Source organism: Miniopterus schreibersii, assembly GCF_964146895.1.
Source record: "Miniopterus schreibersii genome assembly, chromosome: 10".
Taxonomy (NCBI): Eukaryota; Metazoa; Chordata; class Mammalia; order Chiroptera; family Miniopteridae; genus Miniopterus; species Miniopterus schreibersii.
Window position 1 is genome coordinate 36,081,491 of NC_138110.1, and position 24,196 is coordinate 36,105,686.

At 38.9% G+C, this 24,196-nt stretch overlaps 1 protein-coding gene across 3 annotated transcripts in view; it reads left to right on the forward strand.

Moving 5' to 3' along the window:
* The window catches only part of CHST9 (carbohydrate sulfotransferase 9), a 194,744-nt gene that overhangs the window by 76,672 nt on the left and 93,876 nt on the right, over window positions 1-24,196 (forward strand). For 2 of the 3 annotated variants that reach the window (XM_081148295.1, XM_081148296.1), the window contains exon 3: window positions 12,320-12,358. The exons of the other annotated variant lie outside the window; for it this stretch is intronic. In XM_081148295.1, the coding sequence (XP_081004421.1) occupies window positions 12,320-12,358 (39 nt within the window). The remainder of the gene's footprint in view (window positions 1-12,319; window positions 12,359-24,196) is intronic. 3 annotated transcript variants of the gene reach the window in all.

A 24,196-nucleotide genomic window follows, 5' to 3' on the forward strand; every position in this document is an offset into this window, starting at 1 on the left:
ATTGGCAGGGAAAACCTTTTAATGAAATTCTTCAACAGAATTCATCTCAGATGTCATTGGCCAGAAATGTCAAACAACCACCTAAAGCAAGAGGGGTGAGCCCGTACTGATTGGTTTACATCAGTCTTGTTTCATCCGTGCCCTGTGAGAGGAGGGTTGGGTACCAGCACAGAGTAGGCACTCAGGTAGGCACTCAGCTCTGTCAATCAAGCGAGAAAGTTACTCCCCTCCCCTGGGAATGCCAGATTCTTAGTCTTGTGCAAATCTAAGCTTCCAGTAGCCGAAGAAGGCTGGGAGAGTCTCCTCAGTGTCCCCACTCCCTTCTTGGGCTCCACTTTCTCTTTCTGGGTGGACTGTGTCAGGAGGAGCTACCCTCTGCGCTGTGTCAGTGCCTGGCTTGCTTTTCCTGAGCACTTCACACTGAATAACAAGAAAAGATTTTTCCAGAAAATAGCTTATTGCTTTTAGGTGTCCATGTGATATTTATTTCCCTTCCCTCCTGAACTGTCTCCCACTCTCTCTATTATTAGATACAGTGGTGCCCCGGTTTTTGAATGTGATCCGTTCCAGAGACTGTTCGAGTTCTGAAACGTTCAGAACCGAGGGATCCACAGCCGACAGCTGGGCCTCAGGACCTGCCCTCAGCGGAGCCATGTGACATGTTCGGCTTCCGAGGCGGGTTCGAAAACCGAAGCATTTATTGCCGGGTTTACAGCACTTGTAAACCGAAATTTTCGCCAATGGAGACGTTTGAAAACCAAGGCACCACTGTAAAGGCCTTTTTCTGGTCCCTGCTGGAGGCCACATCCATTGAGCCCGTCTACAGCCTCTTCTTTACAGCTCTTCTCTTGACAGCGAGTGTCTAGTTTAGTCCTTACAGCAGCGTCACTGCATGAGATGCCCAGCTTCCTGCCCGTCACGTAGCAGGCGCTCAACAACGTTGGCTCTTTCGCTTTCTCCTAAGTATCCAAGTGTCAGTGCGTCTCTTCGGCACATAAAATGTACTAGATAATTAACAACTTTTCTGGGAAACTTAGGTAGTCAACCAGGTTTACAGAGGATGGTTTTATAAGATTACAAAGTACACTGCTCCATCTGATCTGAAAGCAATAAATCAATATCCACCAATCTAACGACTGAAGCACACTTTCCTTATGTTTTCCTTTCGGCCTGTGAAACAGGAGCTTCTCTGAATGCCTAAGACCCAGCCCTTTGATGCGGGTCAATGTGAAGGAAACGATGAGTAAGATGAGGATTTTTTAAAGATAAAAAAGGAAAAACATGCGGCCTGCTTGAATGAAAACTCTGCTGACCTCTCAAAGAATAAAATGCAGCTCACCTCTGGCCTCCACCAGCTTCCTCCACAAGCTAATGAGGTGATGATTAAGAGCATGGGAGAGAGAGAGCAACGAATTGTGGTCCTTTCCTCCAGATGAAAAGCTGGGCAGGACTGTGTGTCTGCTAGTCAGATAAACTGCTATTTAAAGTGAACAAACTCGGACTTTACAAGTATAGATTCTGAAGGGACTCGTGTCATTACCTTTTTAAATGAAATGTTGCCCCTTGTTGCCTTCATACAGAAAATTAACCCTAAATAATATTTTTTGTTGTTGTTAACCCTCACCCGAGGATATTTTTCCATTGATTTTTAGAGAGAGTGGAAGGGTGGTAGGGAGAGGGAGAGAGACAGAGAGACAGAGACAGACATCAATGTGAGAGAGAAACATCAATTGATAGCCTCCTACACACACCTCCACCGGGACAGGGATCGAACCTGCAACCCAGGTGTGTGCCCTTGACTAGGAATCGAACCTTCGACCCTTTGGTTTGAGGACCGATGCTCTAACCACTGAGTCACACCAGCCAGAGGAACCCTAAATAATATTAAAGCTCTTAATTCAATGTAGATTCTACTAATTTATCCTTTCAAATTAAATCTATTTAGGGAAAATAAGATAATTATAAATTATTTAGCAGAAATTGCTGTTGAGTCATTTCACTGTTTGAGTTCAGAGGGATTCTATATAATTCCTAACATAAATGATAAAGTTTTTGAAGCCTAAGTGAATATTTAAATGTTGTTTCAAATGGATGGCCCACTTGATGGTTTACAAATTCTGAGTTGCTAAATAACTGGCAAGTCTCCACTTTACTTCTGATTGGTAACCTGGACATAGGGTAATATTGTAACACTTTATAAAATCAAAATATTAATCTATGTCGATTGTACATAGATTACCACACTCCTTATAATGACAGGTTTTATTATTTTTTATGAAAAGAAATAGGTTTAGATGCTAAAATGCTAGATAATAGAACTTACTTACAGGTATAGTTGAACAAACCATGTAGGAAAGGAGGAATCTAGATGAGTCCTGCTTTAAGGGGAAAAATATTAATATATATTAGTATATATTGACAGGCGTACCAATAAATATTCTCACTATGGAAACTGAAAGGGAGTTGTTTTTACTATCTATTGCTCTGTAACAAAGTATACCAAACTTAATGGCATACAACAAACATTTATTTTGCTTGCAGTTGTGGGTTAGGAATTTGGAAAGGTTTCAGCTGGGCTGTTTGTCTCTAATCCACATGTTGTCCTCTAAGGATAGTTTCTGTATTCACACATAGGGAGCCTGGGTTGGGATGGCTGGAACAGCTAGTTGCTGGTCATGGAAGGTTCAGGCAGCTCCCTTTCTCTGTGGCCTCCACGTGTGGCTGCTTGAGCTTCCTCACAGCATGGTGGTCTCAGCATAGTTTGAATTTTTACATTGTGGCTGGCTTCTCTCAGAGCAAGTCTTAAAAGACTCAGGAAGTGGAAGCTGCCTGTTTCTCAAGGCCCCTAAAAACTGACATTTCTCACATATTCTATGAGTTAAGCAATTTACAGAGGCCTAAACAGATTCAATGGAAAGGGAATTTGACTCCACTTCTTAACATATTGTTCTAGCACAGGAATGAGTGGAGATATTATGAAAATATTGTTTTACAAAATAACTTATTTCTATTTTTTACATAATGAACATTCCAAAGAAATTTAGAATATTATATCATTTAAAAACAATTATTCACACTTAACTTACTAGAAAAGGAAAGTACAAATGCACACATCCTTACTTTGGTCAGTAGCTGAAGCATAGCATTCCCATTTGCAGAAATATTTAAGGCCTGGCAATTCACTTTTGTTGGTGGTGGTGGTTTTTGTGGGTTTGTTTGTTCGTTTGTTTGTTTGTTTGTTTTGGCCAATCTGACTTCAGCATCTAAAGGTCTTCCAAAAAACTTCTCTGCCAACAAATGACTGCCTCAGAATGAGGTTCTAAATATCAGAAGGTTTAATCTAAGATTTAAATCACTCAGGCCAATGTTGGGAATCTGAAAGGAACTGTTGCTTGCCACATTGATTATGAACTTGTCAAGGGGATCTAAGTGGGAAGAAATTCTGTACTTAAGAATTTCCAAGACAACATGAGAATATTGTTTCTCTTACTGAGTTTACTACCTCTTTGCAGAGTAGTCAGCCCAGGAAAAATCTTTGAGCATTCCATTCTTCTCAGCTTTCTGTACACTATGACGGATGGCAGACCCCAGGGCTGGGGAGTGCAGATGGAGTGTCAGCTCTGCCAAGGCAGATGGTCAACCTCGGAGGCCCAGATCTATCTGTATCGATATGTTTCTGAAGGGCCAGTTTCTGTAGCTCAGTACACACTGTGTGGGGCTCACCGCACGCAGTGTGCTCGTGATGGCTCTCTTTGCCTATACAGCCTAGCAACATATCAACTAACCAAATAGAAACAGATAGAAGAGCAAGTGGAGTTTATCTAAACTTACTGGAGGCAATGAGAGGCTTACCATACAGTGTCTGCCGAGGCCAGTGCTATCTCAACATCGGCAAAAATACAGGCATAAATAATAAAATAAAATCCTCTGCCTTTCATACTATTGACCAAACAGAAACTATGCGGTTTTCAGATTTATATAGACCACTTCAGATTAGTTGGTCTTTAAATTGGCCTAAACTTCTCTGTTTCTGCCATACAGTACAATATTTAAAATCCTCACACATCTATGTTTATAAAGGGGTTTTTTTGGTATTGTTTAAAGATAGTTTTTACCTATCTAACTAAAGAGACCATTACATCTTGGAAAAGTCAACTTATTTGTTCAGGGTCCTACTATTTGTTGCAAGGAGTAACTTCTGGCAACCAGGTCTTCTGATTTCTAGAAAAGCTCTCCCTTTCTATTTAGACCGTATCAGACTGTTGACAGTTGCATAGCAGCTGCTCACTACAAAATGTGCATGGGGATTTGAACCACAAGCGCTGGATTCTAAAATTGTGTCATCTAGCTCATAATTGGAGAGAAACTGCCATGTCAATTTGTGTTTCATCAAACCAATTTGTATTTGGAAAGAGTTACGACATGAGGTTGAGAAGAAAGGATTTCACTAAAATGGAACACCACTTTTCTCCTAGAGATTCTAAGGGAAGGCAAGAGACAGAATGATCATAAAGATGATATTAAGAAATTCTCGCCTGGTCGGAGTGGCTCAGTTGGTTGAGTATTGTCCTGTGCACAGAAGGGTTGTGGGTTCGATCCCCAGTCAGGGCACGTGCAGAAGGCAACCAATTGATGTTTCTCAAATCGATGTTTCTCGCTCTCTCTCTGTCTCTCCCTTCCTCTCTCTAAGCATATCCTCAGGTGAGGATTAAAAAAAAAATTCTCAAAGGCTGAACTTTATAATATTTGTGTAAATGACCTTGAGAATATTAATAATTATCCTCTGTTACTAGGGACCACCTGACATAGAATGTTCATAAAGAGAGGCCACCTAACAATACACTATGTAGCTATGTCCCAGGACTGAGGTGAGAGCATTCTAAACATGATTGTATCATGCACTCAAAACATTATTAAACACATAATTTTATTTAACCCTTACAATGACCCTGTAAGGTAGGAATTAGTATTATCTCCATTTTCTGATAAATACAGTATGATTTAGAGAGGTTTAATGATGTGCCCAATATCCCACATTAAGTAGTAGAGCTGCAAACCTGAGCTCTTCACCACTACACAGAACTGCCCTTAATCACTGTAGCCAATAATCTCAGAAAACGTAAAAACCTCTGGGTTCGTATTCTAATCCTCCCAATCACTGACTGGAACCTTGTGCCTGTTATTAAAAAACTTCCAAGCCTGCTTTCTCCACTAGAAAATGAAGGTCATTATCATCTGCTCCGGGGGGTTATCGTGAAGATTAAATTAAATAATATTTAAGTGTCACTAGAGTACCCAATCCTTAGTAGGTACTAACTAAATACTGAACTACTAAAAAAAAAAATTATAAGTCTGAACATTTTTTTTGGCATTCTAATTCTACTCCTGAAACATTGCAATTAGGTATTTAGCTGTTAAAACGAGTTTATTCATTGAAACAAATAATTTGGTAAATAATAAACAGCTTTAAAAGGTCTGTTGAAATATCTTTAACAAAATAATTTATTCATGTAGCCCTCAAAACCTAGGGGCTGATCATATGTGCTTTATGGGTATCCCAAGCCACGCTCCTTCCTATCCTTTTACCCCAGCTATTCTTTTGTCTTCTCATTATTTATTTGCCACTTAGTAGTTCAGTGATTTGGCAAAGTTTTTAACCAATTTATACCAAGTTTTCTTAACCTGAAAATAGGTACAGTGTTTGCAAAGCCTCATAATACTGTGAAGATAAAATGAATTTATATGCCAATAACAATTATGAGCACAAAGACACTGCTTAATAAGCATTAGCTACTATTATTAGAATGATTATAACGACACTCTGCTAATATCACTTAGAAACAATAATTGCAGTAAAACTTAAATTGCTTCTGATTTCAGTTGACATTTCAGAAATAGATGATTGATTGAGAAACAGATACCTTGTGTATAGATATGTCTGTGTACACACACACGCACATGCACACACACACACAAGAAAGAGAGAAAGAGAACAAAAGAACATGTAATGAGAAGATACTCTGTGCTTTGTTCCCGGGATTACGTAGCTCACAGGTGCCCTTAGTTAAGATGGGAAGTCAGTCCAGCGAACTCCAAGGCCCGTGTTCCTTTCACTAGAACAAGCTGTCTCCTGTGGGAAGAGATCGACTAAGATAACCTTGAGATGGATGTTATATATTCATATTCTCTCATTACAATTGATAAGCAGGAATCTTTGGTATACTAATACCCAAAACAGCAATAATATTTTAAAATATGGATAAAGGCATTTTTTCCCTTTATTACTCAAAAGCATATTCCGAAGACTGCTTTTCTCATAAGTCTTGCATTAAAATAGCTAAACATAGCAATATTGGTGACCTGGGTTCTAGGTTGGATCTGCAAATCAACTAGCACTGTAACCTAGTTACTCAGTCTATAATTGAGGCATTTGAAGTGAGTAAATCTTTTTTTTTTTTTTTTTTGATGGGGACTCTATAATACTCTCAGCAATAAAGATATAAAAAAATGAAGTGAGTAAATCTTAAAGCCCCTTTCTCTATGAGTTCCTCTAAGGAAAAAGAATTTAAACCCTACCTCCTTCTACTTTTCCTAGTTGACTCAGAAGTATAGAAGTACTACAGACTCTCATTACCCAAAAATATTGGCAATGTTTTTCCATTCATATCTAGATGAAACAAAAATGACATTAAAAAATTCATGGGGGTTAGCATTCTATTATCTGGTAGTTATGTTACTCCCTTACCACCATTGCCTTTTTTTAAATAGTAGCATGTGCATAGTAATTTTCCTTGTCATGATTCTATGCCTTCTTTATAGTGCATTTTGCCAAAGAAACATCGGACATAAATGAACACTCAGGTATCCTAGCAACGGGATGTGATTAATAATACCTTTCAGAGCAGGGCAAATAAAATGCCTACAAGTGAACGCAAACTCAGAGTTGGCTACTGAGAAACTGGTAGTGCTTTGAGGGAAGCTTGGTAAGACTCCATGACATGCTGTGTTATACAAAGATGGAAGCAGGTAGAAGGGTGAGTGTATTTTGGAGACGAGACTATATCTGAGTATAAAAATGCCATATATATACATATATCACATATACATTTATGTAATGCAAGTATATGTATGGGCACATATATGCATATATGTATACACATACACATATATGTATACACACCATCTGTATATATATAAATCTGTATGTATGTATACACAAAATTCCCTTTTTATTAGAAGTGACATAAGATACTGAGTAATTGTGCTACAAATTTCCCACCCTACTCATTACTGGTAAGATACATTGGATTCCATTTGTGTGCTTGCGGTTTTAGAAGATCAGAAATAATCACTATGATGAAGGAACTACTTCCATACTGAACTACAGAAATGTGCTATAAATTGATATATATCTAATGTTTCTCCGTGGAACGATATCAACAACTTCAAGTCTAAAATAGCTTTTTAAAATGCCAAGACTCAGTTTGTATAAGTAAATAGTCCTGAGCTGTGGAATTTTAATGTTCAATTAAAGAAATTTCCTCCAAAGAAAAGTTTTACGCTGCAAATTCCATTTTTATTCCTCACAGGTTGAGTGCTGCATTGAGGTTTAAACAGAAGTAAATTGCAAACTATTCTTTAATGTTTTGTGTTTAAACTAGAATCTGTGCTAAAATAAAACACCACTAGGGCAAAATGCATGTTCATTATTCTGAAAGCTTCTCTGTTATTTTATCACCTACTTCTCTAATATAATAGCTTTCTAGGTTATCAGTTATAATGGAAATACCTGGCAAAAGCTCTGTTCTTGGTTGTACCTGCACTGAGGGGTAGCAATACTAAAATTTACTTCATGTTCTCTAGCACCGTAAGGAAGGCTGGGACATTTCCTAACCCTCTGTGTGTCCTCCATCCCAAGCATCTGTGTTCAAGGCACCGGGAGGCCTCAGGAGACAGAGGCACATTGGATACACCCCTTGCCCTTAAGGAGGCCACAGTCTAGTTGAGGAAACAGACCAGCATCTCATTATGAACCAAACACTGGAGTTGGTGCCATGACAAAGGTTTAAATAAAGGGCTTTAGGAGCACAGAAGGGTGATTAATTTTGCCAGGAGTGGGGAGTTAAGGGAGGTGACACCATGTAAAAGCTTCTGAGCTCAGCTGTAAAGGATGAGTAGGATTTTGATAGGCAGGAACCACATGGCAGGACATTCCAGGAGGCCTAATTCCTGGCTTAATTGGTAAATGTTCTGAATGGTGCCCGAGGGATAGTAACAGAAAGTAGATAAGTCATGACCAAATTTTCCAGGGTCATAAATTTTATATTTAGAGAATGTGAGGTTTTATCTATAGTTGATTGAGATCAGATGACAAGGGTGGAAAAATCATCCCTAAAGCCAATGAAATCCATTAGGAACCTGTAGAAAATAACCCTGGATTATTTTATAATATCAGAAATATCAAGTTCATGAAGAAATAATCAGAAATATCAAGTTGAAGAAATATCAAGTTCATGACCTAGGCCCATGGCAGTGAGATGGGGGATGACAGATCTGAAAGGTCCTGTAGAGAGAGAAAGTAATGGTCTGAGAGTCAGATGAGATGTGGAAGATGAGTGGAAGGGAGGGGCTGATGACTCTTGGGTTCCGTGACTGGATGCCTGAGCAGTAGGGGGATAACTCTAAAGATCAGCAGTTTTGTAGGGGATGTAATGATTTAAGTTAAGGACATGTGCTGTAGTGCAGTAGATACAGATGGGGATTTCTAGTAGCCCTAAAACCTAGATAGTTTTTAGAGCTAGAGAGAAAAGTCTCCGAGGCCTCTCTTTTCATGAAAGTGAACACTGAGATATGAGAGGTAAGTCACCCATACAGAGCAAGATCAAGAGACTAAAAAAGAATCTACAGGGTCATCTCTAGTTAAGCAATGGAATCTTTGTGTCCCTTGGTCATTTTAATATTGTCTTTATTTAATCTAGTTTTTATTTCTCTAATTTGAAGTTTAGTATATATGTAATGAAGAATAGAAATCTAAGTTGATTCCTATAACAGAACTAATGGCATAATAAAATGAATAAATAATATTTATATAGCCCTCTACAGTTTACAGAGCCCTTTCATACAGCCCAGAGAACTGCAGTCTCAGTGGAAAAAACACACGTATTATTAGCAACGCCTTCTAGCCTCCCTTCTGAAGCATCGAACCCCAATATTTTGTGTGAGTTTCCTCCGTTTCTTGCTGGCTCTTGGTATTATTTATGGAATTATTTTCACATTACCTAATCCTCACAACATTTCAGATAAGTAGGTCTGATCCCCACGTTACAGAGGAGAAAGTCAGGGAGACCAATTGATTTGACACAACTAGTGTCACTGTATTTGTATTATATTTAAGTGATGAATTAACCCAACTTTCACAATAGTTACCCAGTAAATATTAATTATCTATTACTATAACAGTTTATCCCAAACTCAGCAGCTGAGGACAGCAATAAATGTGTCATCTCACACGGTTTCTGCAGGGAACTCTGAAGTGGCTAACTGCATGGTTCTGGGTCCGGGTCTTCTGTGCAGTGGCAGCTAAGGTGATAGCCGAAGCTGATGGTCTGACCGAGGCTGGGGGATGGGCTGCCCATGTGCCTGTTAAGTTGGTGCCCCCTGGCAGGAGGCCTTCATTCCTCCTTGGTCACATGGGCCTCTCCATAGAGCTGCTTGAGTGTCCTCACAACATATAATCTGCTTCCCTCAGAGGGAGTTGTCCAAGACAGCAAAATGGAAGGGACGATGTTATTTAAGGCCCAACCCCTGAAGTCACACTCCATCATCTCTGCAAGCTCCTATTGGTTGCACAAGTCCGTCTAATTCAGTGTGAGAGGGGACTACACAGGAACACGAATGAACACCAGGAGGGGAAAGAACAGGATCACTGGGGCCGCCTTGAAGCCTGACTGCCGCACCCTATTATTTATCTCCAGTGCTTTCACTGTGTACTTCCAGGATTTATGACTCATTCGTATACAAGTTAAAGACTCTCCGAAGAGATGTTTTTCTTTAAGCATGTTATAATTCAGGACTTGAATAACATTTTTCAAAATTCATGAAAATGTTTCAAGCCTCTGGTATACAAAAATGTATAATCAAATAGTAAACAGTGGCTTTTCCAATTAAGGAAACTTAAATGAGGAGGTGCCCCATCATACTTGGTAATGAATGAAACCTTTAAATGGACTATTCTTGCCATTTATCTGTTGGAATCATTCAAATAAATTGCATCCAACAAGTCCTCTGGAAATCACCCAAGTGAATAGAATGTGCCATTAATCAAGATACCAGTTAAATGAATTCTACACTTTTGGCAGCTGCACAAGGGAAAGATTATGTATTTTCCACCTTATATTTTAGGATTTAAAAAGACATGAAGTGCTAGCAGACAGACTTAGTTTACATGCAGCTTCCATGTTTTGCATAAACTCTCAGTAACTAGCCCCTTCTGTGAAATGTTGATAGTGATGGCCGGAAGGGTGGCCCTGGCTTACCCATGACAAAACCAAGGCTTTCACCACAACAGTGGTGTTTACACACACCTTTCCCCTCGTGCAAAGTTTCTTATTTAAGCGTATGCTGAAGTGTGCCTGTCCGGTGTGGCTCAGTTGGTGTGGCTCAGTGGTTAAGCATCAACCCATGAACCAAGAAGGTCACAGGTTCACTTCCCAGTCAGGGCGCAAGCCCAGGTTGCGGGCTTGATCCCCAGTAGGGGGCGTGCAGGAGGCAGCCCATCGATGATGTTTCTCTCTCATCAATGTTTCTCTCTTTCTCTCTCCCTTCCTCTCTCTTTCAAATCAATAAAAACATACTTTTTAAAAAACATGCTGGAGTGTCCCTTAGCTGTAGCCTAAGAAACCTTGATTTTACTCCTGTTCAAGCTACTGTCCCATCTCACTCTTTGCTTGCTGTCAGATTTCATGAACAATAGCCATTTTCCTGGCCTCCCCTTCCTCATCGCACACCACGCTTCAGGCCCTCACGTCCTCTCCGCCCCTTCTCCGCTAAAACTGCTCTCTCACAATCCAGCAACAACCACGTGAACTTAGGAGCATCGGGTGCTATTGGTATCCCCTTACTTCCTAAATCTTCATTTTGTGGCACACGGCCATTCACTCTGTCGATCTCCACAGAGCTCTGCATCTTCTTCATGCTTCCCGTGGTCATAAAGTACAAACAAAAGCAGCATTTTTGTTTTCTTGGCCACTATCCCCAGCCTAGCCCTCTGCGTTCTCCGCCTTTACGTTCCCATCTCTGGCCTCAGCTCCAGCCACCTTCTCAAGATGGACATGTCCTGCATCTGTCATTTCAGCTCTGGTCTTTCACCCAAGCTCCACGTCCTCGGAGCACTTCAAACTCAGTATGTCTAGAACTGAACTTGCCATTCCCATGCTCCTGTCACATTGTACCATTTCCCGGAACTGCATCGGTCCACCAAGTCACCTGCATGACCGTTCACCCTGACCTTCCCTTCCCCCTTGCACTTAACGTTTTGGGAACCCCTGTGAGATCTGCCTTCCTGGTCTCCTGCACCCACCCCTCCGCTCCTCTCACTCCCATTGCTGTACTCAGTCTATACCTCTTGCCCAATCTCTAGGGCAACTCTCTTATCCAAAGCTGCTGGCCTCCAAGTTCCTAAAGCAAGTCCCACACGTGACTCTTCTTGCGCACGTAGCCTTGTCCTCCATCGCCCGCACTTTTTCCTTTGCCAAGAATCAGCCCTTTTCCCATTTAAAATTCCCCGATTCACATCTATCTCTCCAGGTTCAAATCAAATCCCACTTTCTCCATAACTTTACAGGCGGGCACTCCTTCCTTTCTTAAAATAGTTGCTTCATCCACTTTACCCTCTCATATCGTTAAGCAGTCTGTACCTTTGGGGGCACATCTCATTTCATGCTTTATTTTTTTGTCCTTTAGCTTCCTAAATTGTTGTAAGAGGCCATGGTCTTATTTTATTCAGAGGCCCCCGCCGCCCTTCCCTGCCACCGCCCACAGTTCTATGGGAATTTGCAAGGTGTAGATTTATTATTGGGTAAATGATTCTTAATAACAAGACTTTTCTTAAAACCCAACATCATATTGGATGCACACTCATGTATTTTTTTCTCCCATAAGTTGATTGGAGAGCGCCTTCCACCCCACTCAGCTGCGCCTGGTCACCTCTGGAAGCAGCTGGACACGGGGGAAGCGGTGGTTGTGCTTGGAAATTGCTGACCGCTGGGCTTTCGTTCGAGTTGCGTCATGTTCTCATGGCCCACCCTGCTTCTCGTTTCAGGGAGAGTGGGGGAGAAGAAAGAGCAGAAAGCAGCGTCAGGTAAGGTTGTGACTAACTGGCTTCAGCTCTACACCCTGCTTTTATTTCCACTTAAAAAAACATCTGTTTGCAGTTCAGTGTTCAAAGTAATAGTTTATGGTCCTTGAATTGATTGATACTAAATGAATTAAAATAAATGAATGCATTTGGCGTTTTCACTTTTCACATCAGTCATTTCCTTTCATTCTATCATCCTATTAAAAAAATGAAATGAAATGTTATCTATTTTTTCATGATTATCTATTAAAAGGTAAGTCTTGCAACCACCAGTTTTAAAATATGGAAGCTGTAATAGTTGACAGCCATTTTATTTCCCCAAACACCTATGAATTTCAGTTTTCTCAAAGCCATGTATGTAGTTGATGTTTTTCAGGACAGTACTGACTACTTAACTTAAGAGGAGAATCTTTTTTTTTTTTTAGAAAATTTTTAAGAATTATTTTATTTCTAAATTCTAATATGTATCCAGAAGTGAATGGAGCCATTGCACATAGTAGGGGGTCAATATTTGCTAACTAATACAAAAAATAAGTTTTTACATTTCTATATTTTCATTACACGGCTTTTGGCTTAAAATTGTGAGATAAGATAGATTTTCATTTACCAAGTAAATCTTTGCATAGGAGCAGTCTTCCAGCTCCCAATGCCCATAAATTGCCAATAATCATAGAAAGTTCTAGTTTGACATATATTCCTATGCCCACCAATCTTCCCAAGTCTCCACCAACCATTATTCTATGATCTGTGAGAGCTGCCAACATAAAGACACATTGAGCCAAACCACCATCTTCTTTCAACTTCATCTTTTGTCTGGTAACGCATTTTATGTGTTTCCAGTCAGTATATTCAATAAAAGAACAAAAATAGGTATTAATCTAAATGTGTATAAATAGCCTATGTCCCTTTCTCATTTCTCCTTCCCAGCCTTGGCATTTATATTAGACAGCTGGTCAACTTCCTAACTGCATGACTTTCCTCTTAAAGGTTATTGTTTACATTCCCTTTGTGTGTTTTTTAGAGCCTGATCATGGATATAAAAACAAAGTGAAGGCAAGAAAGTGCCTGGTCTCCTCACAAATGTGGTTACTTCATTATTGTGTCTTGAGGGAAAATGCTATGCTGTGATCCTGTAGATACTGGCTTTTTTAATTAAAGAAGCTTTATAGTTCAGGGGGAAAAACTAAATTGGCCAATGATAAACCAGATGCCTATTTAAGGTTCCTGCATATCCTAGCTTTTAATATTCTGTATGACCAAGGTGATACTAAGGGGTGGTAGAGAAAGAGGCAGGACATGAACTCACGTTTCTTCATTCATTCTTTCCAGTGTCCCACCATCCTAACTTTTCTTCCAAAGCAAAGTGTTAGTCACTTTGATACTGTGTTCAGTATCATTTTATTTCTTGCTTAATAAAATGTTTTTCAACAGTAGGAAACAAATTTTAAGGAAACGGTATCTTTGGCAGGGAACATTAGCCATCAGGATTATAAGAAACTCCCTTTATTAATGGAGCTAACTTGCTCAACTGATTCACAGCTTGTTAATATTTCTGATTTTTATGAGAAAGTGAAGTCAAGGATAACTAATAGATAGAGCTCAAATTATTGGGGAAAATTTTTAGGCCCCTCATCATTTCAAAGAACATGAATCCTGCCCTGAGAAAATCTGTTATTTGTGAAAATAGTCTGGGTTTCAAAACTGAGAGATAACCTTTGCCAATGTAGTCATAAATATCACCATGTTCAGTGTCTGATGCTAGTCTTAATATATACATCCTTGGATAAAACCATGCCTAAGATATCAAAAACATCTCTATTGTGACTTCCTATCTGGACTTCTTTGTATCATTTGTTATTCATTCTGCTCAGATTTTTTGTCCTGCCTGCTGGATTCTAGACAATACACACCACAGCCTCTGGCTTATAGTGAGTCCATCTCCCAGCTACGAGAGATCAGTATTAGGTGCTGGCCCTTCAATCTACCCTATCCTATTGCACTGCTTGTGACTGAAACCAAAGAATTTAGGGGGGAAAAAATATTGTAGACAAAAATATTCCCTGTTAGAACAGCATCTCCCAGGACCTTGAGTTTTAGTTAGTTAAGGCTGGTTAAATCGTTGTTTAAAGAATCTTGCACTAAGATGAAAATTACAGAGATAAGTTTTTGCTCAGGATAAGAAATAACTTCCTAACCAGGAAACCTCCCCAAGACTAGAAAGAATGAGATGATGTTAGTAGAACTGTACAGAGAGAACTGTACAGAGGTTGGGCAATCATCTGTCAGGAAGACTGACAAGAGGTTTGGATCATTCCTAAGATTTTTCCAATTTTATGTCTATGATTCTATTTGTCATTATTACTTTATTGAAATGGCTCTACCATGAGTACATGATGAACACACACACACACACACACACACACACAGGCAATGGCTCACATTTCATTATATGACCAAATGAATCATGTTCCAAAGTTTAAGCTTTAGTCTGGACTGAGTTGCTCAGTAGAGCATATAGCTAATTGGGATTAAGACTGTGGAATAAAATTGTCCAATAGTTTATTTAGCTTCTTTTGGGGAGAAAGTTGTTTCCACCTGCTTTTTTTTTTTTTTTTTTTTTTGATAAACCAGGAGTAAGTCACAAGAAAATATGCGTAGCCTGATATCATTTTTTGAAAAGCTGTGGTAAGCATAGCCATTTTTTCAAAACAATGCAAAGCATATGCCTCTGGACACTAAGCTTGGAAACCCATATTAAATCATATCACATGACCTGCTAAATTTGGCTACTTAGGTTGGTAAAGAATATTACAAATATATGATGGTACAATGATAAATAGACAAAATATCAGAATGCAGGTTTCCAATATCATCAATTATCTATTTGATCTTGATTTTTTTAATGACTCAATTTCTTCCCCAGAAAAGAAATAGAAAAAACAATGGCCAGCTACATTCCACAGATTTTACATAAACACTCCACTAAGTTTTAAAGTATTGTTATCTTATCAGAAGAAGGACTCCTTTTGGAGTCAAGGAATTCTTGATATTAAAAAGCAGCACAGCATAAAATACAAAGAAGAATTCTCAAAGAGAAAGGTGTTGCATAAATTATTGTTTAGAAAAAGATATATTAGGAAGGCTTACAAGGTAGACTATAGAGACGCCATCTGTTAAATCCATATTGTTCCAATTTTTCCAAGAACACTTTCAATCCACTCAATTAAGTAAAGAACAGTCCTAGTGGACCAATAAACAGACTTTTCAGTAGAGATGACAATAAATGTTTGAAAATGAAGTTGCATACTTCTCATTTCTAACATCAGAGCATCCCTAAAGTTAGAGACGTTTTATTCATTTACATAATTCGTAAGATGGTAAAGAAGAACAATGTTATTTTTTGCTTCTGCTCAAAAGGTGAAATTTATTATTGGAAATTCAGCAAATGGTGGAACATCTGCTTTGCCAGCTCAGTCCCTTGATTCTTACTTTTTGACTGGGTTTTTTGCTTCTTTGAAATGTCCTAAAACAACAATAGCACCTCCATTTTCAGACCTTTATCATGCAGTCATTTGGGTTAAAAAAAAGTTAAATAGACAATGAATAAATTCTCCCATCTGTGCAGAAATAGCATGTTCTCTTTCTTGTATGTTACTCATTTACTGAATGCCAATTTTCAAGCAGATGCAGATTTAACATAGTTTCTCTTTATGCTATTACTATTTTTATAGTGCTTTTTGCCATGGTTCCTATACACTGTCAAAAACCTTGAAAAACAAACAAGAGAAGGCCTCATTTGTCATTGTTTTAATTATTGGTGGGCAACATTAAGCATGTGAAATTAGCAGGCAGATTATGAAAAGCCCATCATTTTTTGGACATTATTGTTTTATAATATTCTGCATATTTTGTTCTCACTTTGAGAATCATGATTCCAGTTAGAATCAAATTTGAAAATGCATATCATCCTAACCTGTTCGTAGCATGCAAAAGCTCTTATCCATTAACAATGCTGTATTGCAAATTTGAAAGTTGCTGAGAGAGTAGATTTTAAAAGTTATCACAAGAAAAAAAAAACTGTAACTGTGAGGTGATGGATGTTAATTAGATACATACAAATGCTGAATCATTATGTTGTGCACCTGAAAATAATAAAACGTTGTATGTCAGTTATCTCTCATTTAAAAAAGAAGACAACTCTAGTCTTGATTCTATCCCATTTGACACCACAGAGGGGCACAGAAGGAATCTGAGGAGGCGTTGTAAGTTGATACATTCAATTTGCTATAAACATTTCTGTGGTCCGGCTTTGTGCTTGAGATTGACCATGCCGTGGTGCATAAGATATGGCATCACTATCCTTAATTCGTTTGCTTTCAGCTGGGGGAGAAAAGAAGTACAGATGATTATAATACAGTGTGAAGAGAGGCTTTGAGAGAATTATGTATAAGGTGTCGTGAGGATTTCAGGGAAGGTTTCATGGAAGAGGGGGGACTTGAGTGGACCCTTAAAGAAAGAAAAGGGGAAAGGGCTGCCCGCCCAGAGAGGCAAAGACAAGAAAAAGCATGGCCTATTGAGGGGAAGGTTAGTGGTTGAATAATACTGGAACACAGGCATCACTAGATAGAAGCAGGAGATGTGGCCAGAAAAGTAGGCATGAGCAAGAACCAGCGAGGGCATTGTGCCCTCTGTGGAGCTTGGACTTGATGCACTAGGTGTTGGAAGCTAATGAAATGAGTGCGAAACATGATGTGATCTATTTTTACATTTTATAAAAATCCTTCCAGAAGAAGTCTGGATTGGAAGAGGAATTGACTGGAGATAGGGAAATCAGGTGGTATATCAACTTTAAAAAAGAATGGAAGGATGAAGGTCTAAGGGTCTTTACTAAGACAGTGGCATTGGAGAGGAAGCTAAGGAAATGGAATGCAGAAGGATTTCCAAATAGAATAGGCCTGTGTGAGTGAATATGGGAGATAAAGGAGGAGGGCTCCCAGGTTTCCAGCCTAAGAAATGAGATGAATAGGGCATCCTGTGTGGGGAACACAGGAGGAAGGACAGCTCTAGTGAGGAGCATGATAAATTGAGTCATACCTATGTTGATTATAATGTGGCCTATGGGATCCGAGGCGGCAATGTCAAGAGTGCTGAATAAACAGGACTCATTACAAGCCTGGAACTCCAGAGGATCTGGGATGCTGGCTTGCCTTTTACATCATCAATGACTGGATAAGAATGGAAGCCATGGTTATAATGAGCTTGCCCAAAAGGAATCGGGGGTGTGAGAAAAGGTCAGGATGAGTTCTTGGAAAATCCCCACCATTAACAAAAAACAATATGAGTAACCAGAGAATGAGAGCCTGGGAAACATCAGTCAAAGCTATCCTGTGAGAATCAGCAGCATTGTGCCTCTGAGTACAAGAGAGGAAGGAAGTCGGGAGGAGGAGGGACTCCCATGCCACAGGGCAATCAAATAAAATAAGCACTGGAAAATGTCCATTGGAGTCCAGAGAAAAATCTGCTGCTGGTCATCACAGAGAAATTCTTAGGTGTTCTGGAAGTGAAAACGACAGCAATGGGTGGAGTGAGGGAGACTAGAACAAATGCAGACTTGTTCTTTCAAAGAGTTTGTCTGTGAATGGGAGGACAGACAGACCCGAAGACACAATCATTAAGTCATCGAGTCAGGGAATTGATGTTTATTCGAGACCTACGATTTCAGGCTTCATACTCAGTGCCTTCTGCTTAATCCTCAAAACCACCTTGTAAGGTTTGTTGTTGGGTTTTGTTGATGTTTATGTTTTTGTCTTTCTTTGTGTTTTTTGTTTTTCAAAACAATACAGAAGCTTACTTCACCCTCACACATGAAAGTCCAGGTAGCTGGTCCATGGTCACAATAGCTCTCCACACTGTCAAAGACTCAAGTTCTTTCTACCTCATTTCTCAGCTCTGTGTGACTCAGGGCTTAAGGTGGTTCCAGGCAGTAGCATGGAGGAAGAGATGAAGAAGGACATGTACCCTTTTTTTTCAGAGGGGTCTATAAAACTGCTAAATTAACAAATTTATTTACATTTGATTGACCAGGATGTAGTGGTTTGACGTTAGATATAACTTTTCATATGTGAAGAAAATACATACAGATCAGGTTCTCAAAGAGTTAAGTTCAGTCTTTTTCTGTGTAAAGTAGTGATGGGTCACTACTTTAACTGTAATATTTGTTTATAGTCAACATTTTAAAAATAAAAAAATGGAGACATTAAGTAACTTGCCTTGGGCCACATATACTAGCTGGTGGAGCCATAAATGGAATCTAGGCAATGGCTTGCTGGAGCCAACTTGTAGTATCTGGGGAGATAGCTGAAGAGAATGGCTTGTGTACATTTCATCCCACCTCTGCATCAGTGAGGTCATGTGGGTAGCTTTGAGTGGTGTGAGTATTTATACCATGGAGATAAGCAAGCATTACAAACCGCGGTCGGTTACTTGCTTGCTTGGTTCCCAGGGAACCAGTTGTTAAATATTGACAAGTGTGCCCCTGTATCTAAGTCTGAGTGCTAGCAAAGCCTAAGCATTTCCCATTGCCCTGCATATGTGACTTGGCCAAGGTCACTTGGTTAGCGAACAGATAGCAGAGTTGAGACTTGAACGCACACCTGTGGTCTACATCCAGCCCAATACAGTCCACAGGGCTGTGATGAAAAAATAAGTAAAATATTCTTTTCTCACATTCTATGCCCAAATGGCCCAAGTTGGTATCAACAAAGTCTCATATTTACCCATTTTCTAGTTCTAAGCTATCAATTTTCTGCTTCAGCCTCCCAGGCAATCCATCTCTGGAATGTTTGCTTTTTTTAAAACAGCTTTCCTGAAGACTTGGCTCTCTCAATTATGCTAATGAATTCTCTTTAAAGAAATAACCAACTTTCTCTGGATTTACAGTTTCAGAACAATATTTATTAGTGAGTGAAATAAAGTATCTTAGATGCATCTTTCCATCCCCAAAATGGAAGACTTACACACAGGCTGTTCATTAAAGAAGTACCGAAGAGTTCATTTTTGAATGAACTTCGTTTGCTAGCTAGTAGAATTTATGCTAGAAAATGAATAATAACACAGCCATGCCACATTATTTCACAAATACCTTAAATCTTCATTGTCTAACACTGAATTTAAAACTGTGTTTATGCAAAAGAAACAATTCTGAAACCCTAAGTAGCTAATGTAAGAGAAATTGCCATGTCACAGCACACAGTTAAAGTGCAGACATGAAAACATCTCCCTGAAACACCCTCCACGTGATTACAGCACACAGAACAGGATTTATTTGCATACAGTTGAATTCTTGAAACGTGGTGTCTGTAGGTGGCATGGGACAAATATTATCTTTAGTTACATTACAGTCGATTTCACCATAAAGCAGTGTGCCTCGTTGTGTAACTGCAAAAGAGAAATTTTATCTGGGTTGATTCTTACACAGCATAAATGTGTTTCTTTCACCCAGCAGAGAAAATGAAGAAGACTTATAATTTCGTTAGCCAAAAATTACTGCAGGCTTTCATGTTAAATATTCTGTAAAAAAAAAAAAAAAAAAAAAAGTCACAGGAATTTCCAATTAAAATGGAAAGTAATGCAAATAAAAATGGACTTTCAGGAACTATATGATAGATCTTTATTAGGGCAGCACAGACCAAAGCAGTTTTCAACGTAATTAGCCTTGTGCTAATTTGAGTTTGCTGTGAAAGTTGAATCAAAGGGCATTCTGTGTGTGTATTTCAGTCAATATAATAGTCACTACACTTTTATCTGACATGACTTGGGAATGGAGCATTCTAGGTGAGTGCATATTTTGACTAGTTAAAAATGGCACTTATATCAACAAAGGATTAAAAATGCCCACAGAAATAGAATATAGGTGATCCTCAGGTTTTCTTATGAAAGGAGTCTTAAGTCATACCTGATTTTCCCACAGAGAAAACAATGAACATGTATTTCTAACCAAGGAACAGATGCCTAACTTTATTTTTCTTCATAGAAAAGACCACAAACATTTTAATCAACTGTAACTGATATACTTACATACTCCGTAACTGAAAACTTTCTAAAGTGAATGCAGGTCATTTGAGCTGAGCAATACGGTAATCAATCATATAAACTGTCCTATTATTTCACTGAAAATTCCCAGATAAGATTTGAAGGACAGGAGAGAAGCCATGAGACTATAAGGAAACAAGAAACACCTGAAGGCCGCTCACCCCAGAAGTGAGGTTATGGCTTGAGTGGCAGTCGGAAGAACTCTGAAAAGGGCAGAACCTAGTTGGTGAAGTAGAGAGCGCCACTGTATGGGGAAGACAGACCTAGGGGACTCTTCCAGAAGCAGCTGAGTAATCTGAGCAACTAATTCACATTGAGCGGATAATGAATAACCGTGACTTATCACATTATTGATTCCAGATGGCAAATTTAAATCTCGTTCAACATGATCATCAACGTCTTTGCCTTTATTTGAACCATTTATAGGAGGAGGTGATCCTGACCATGGCCCAGACCTTTGTTTGAGCATCTGTGCCTTGTTTGATCTTCACAGAATGTCTCTTGAGTGCCTCCTATCCTTGCTTACCTGCATTTGCTTATAAGTCTTCACTCTGCCCTAGTTATTAGACTGACTGTAAATCTCTCATACGTTTCTCACCGCACAGAAACCACTTGTATTTCTCAGTCAAATGTGGTCCTCTCCTCTTTGAAAATGTCCCTGAAATGCCATTCTACCCAAGCCTTCTCTGAAAACACACAGCGCTCTGTTTCGTTGAGATTCAGAGGCCACCAAAACACCACATTCAAAACTGTCTTTCTTTAACACATCTTTCCTCGTTCTCCTTGGCCATTTTTCCGTTTAATCTGCTGACTTCCCTTGCCATTTTAAAATGTTCACCCTAGAACATGTATTTTTGCTGTATTTTTTAATTTTTTATTTTTTTGCACCTCAGTGGCATTGAGCACATTCACGCTCTTGTACCACCGTCACCACCATCCACTCAGAACTTTTCGTCTTGCGAAGCTGACACTCTGTACCTGTTAAACAGCACCTCCCGTTCTCTCCTACCCCAGCCGCTTGCAACCGCCATTCTGCTTTCTGTCTCTATGAATTTGACTATTTGGGTACCTCATATAAGTGGAATCATACATTATTATCTTTTTGTGGCTGGCTTATTTTCCCTTAGTATAATGTCCTCAGGGTTCATCCATGTCATGGCATGTATCAGAAATGTCTTCCTTTTTAGGGCTGAATAATACTGAACTGAATGGATATATTACATTTTGTTTCTCCATTCATCCATCAGTGGCACTTGAGTTGCTCCCACCTTTTCGCTATTGTGAATAATGCTGCTATCAATATGGGTGTACAACTATCTATTTAAGACTCTGCTTTCAGTTCTTTCAAGTAAAATTGCTGCATCATATGGTACCCTACAGGGTTTTAACTTAGAAAGAATGATTAAATTTGTACGATTCTTCAGATTTCCTAGTTATTTATTTGTTTGCTTATTTTTTTCCTTTCTTTTGCTTTCTTCTAGATAAGTAACATCCAATAAAAATATAATGCACGCCATATATATAAAAATTTAAATTTTTGAGTAGCCATCTTTTAAAAAGCAAAAAGAAATTGATGATATTAATATGTTATTTAACCCAGTATATTCAAAATATTATCATTTCAACATATAATACAAAATATTATGAGGTGCTAGAAATGCTGCATATACCAGACAAGTATATTACAATAAAGATTAATAGGGGATACAACAGTTAAAGGAAAATGTAGCCCCACCAAAACAATCAAGTTATCTTTAATGAAAACATACTTTACCTTGCTTCAGTTTTTAAATTAAAATTTAAATCAATTAAAATTAAAAATTGAGTTACAAAGTTGTACCAGCCACATACCAAGGCTCGAAAGCCGCATGTGGCCCGGGCTGCCTCAGTGGACCATGCGGAGATGAGCATTTCCATTCTCCTGGAGAGGTCTGTTGGACTGTGCAGCTGTAGGCTGTGTTCTCCCTGAGGGCAGGGAACGTGGGTCCCTGTTTATCATCACAGCCTTATTGCCTGGTGCCTAATAAGTGTTCAATGTGTATGTGTTGCGTGACCAACTAGATTTATTTAGCAAGCATTTTTTGAATGCTCACCATTTGCCAGGCACTGCCATGGCACTGGGGCCTTACTGAGTGAGCCTATACAAGCCACATGCCTAGTCTGGGAATGCCTTTTCAGAGACTTGAGGTCCTTGCAGGTTCTGTTTGCTTGGTTTCTGAGCTAGGTTGTGAAAGAAGTGAAAAAAAGTAGTGAAAACAAAGACAGAAGTTGCTTGTATGGTTCTGTTTAGGCCCTCATGCCTCCCAAAGGCTCTGGAAGAAACAGACCCTCAGTAAGTGTTGGTTCAACAAACAAAAGCATAAGTGGCTTTGTTAAATCATCAGACACAGAAAATGGCCCTGGCGGGTTCCTGAGGAAAGAAGTCCCCAAGAGTGGTGGGAGGGACTGCAAAGGCTACACAAGTGAAAACAGAGAAATGGGAACATACACTCAGGAACACCTAGACAGTGCATTTGAAGAAGCACAGAGGATTATCTCTAACCAACCCCAGAGCCGTGAGCACTTCCTTATCCATAAATTAAAGTGCAGACTTTATTAATTCGGCATATAAATCTCTGCATCCTAATTCAATTTGGAATTGAGGTCATTCATTTATCCATTCACTTGTTGAAGAACTATTGAAAAAATATTTATTACTTGCTACCATGAGTCAGGGGCAAGGCAACAAAGTTATATTTGAGATGGAGAGAAATCTCAAACATATAAAAAAAATAACTTTTTTGATTTGATTGTGTAGGAGAAGTGGGAAATGGGATGGTATTTTCTGAATTTTTCCTTCAGGTCCATGATAGATGAATCTTGATTGCCCTGGAATGAGTCTGTTTGCCTAAAGAGATAACAAATATGACCTTTTCAGTGTCACTGCAACATTAAACACATAGAACAAAAACCTCTGTTTCTTTTATAATTCTGTCTTTATTGCACTTGCTGATTTTCACTGTTCTGCTATTATTTATGCAAGTGTTTGTAGATACAAGGAAAGAATTTACTTGCATACAGAATTCCTCTCCTACCTGCCCATGTGCTGTTGAAAATGGGAGTCTACATTTAGAAGAAATTTGGGGGATTGGACTGAAAAGAGATTGCAAGATGTCATTAACATTTATCTCACACCTGGAATACAACTCCTTGTTGCATCTCTTTAAATTGCAATCAAGCACATTTATCAGCAACTCATTTGCCATTAATATAGAAACCTCTGAATTTTAGAAAATAATAAGATCAGAAGGACAATTTCTCTGTGTCAAGGAATGTTTTTTTAACTATTGCAAAGTGAACATAACTAGTGTTTGCATGCTTTCTCAGTGTTTACTGTTCGCTAAGCCTTCTTAGTGTCAATGAACAGTAGTGGTCATTGTGTGCTAGGGGGACAGCTGTGTGTTCATTTCCTGGGAATTATAAGGGCATTTGTGAGAAGTCAAGCTATAGCATTCAAAGTAGCCTTAATCAACATGTTTCAGAATCACTGCTGTTAAAATAAAAAAGCTTCATATTTAAAATATGTAGTTCATATTTAATTCATATGTAATTATAGTTGTTATTTTTTAGTGTTAAAAACAAGAATATTAAAATCATTACAGTTGTTTAGCCGAAATAATTTTTGGTCTAAAATACCCAGCATATAAAGAGTTATGACTGTACAATTTATCATGATGTTTTTAGTTGTTGAATATATTAGAAAGTCACCAT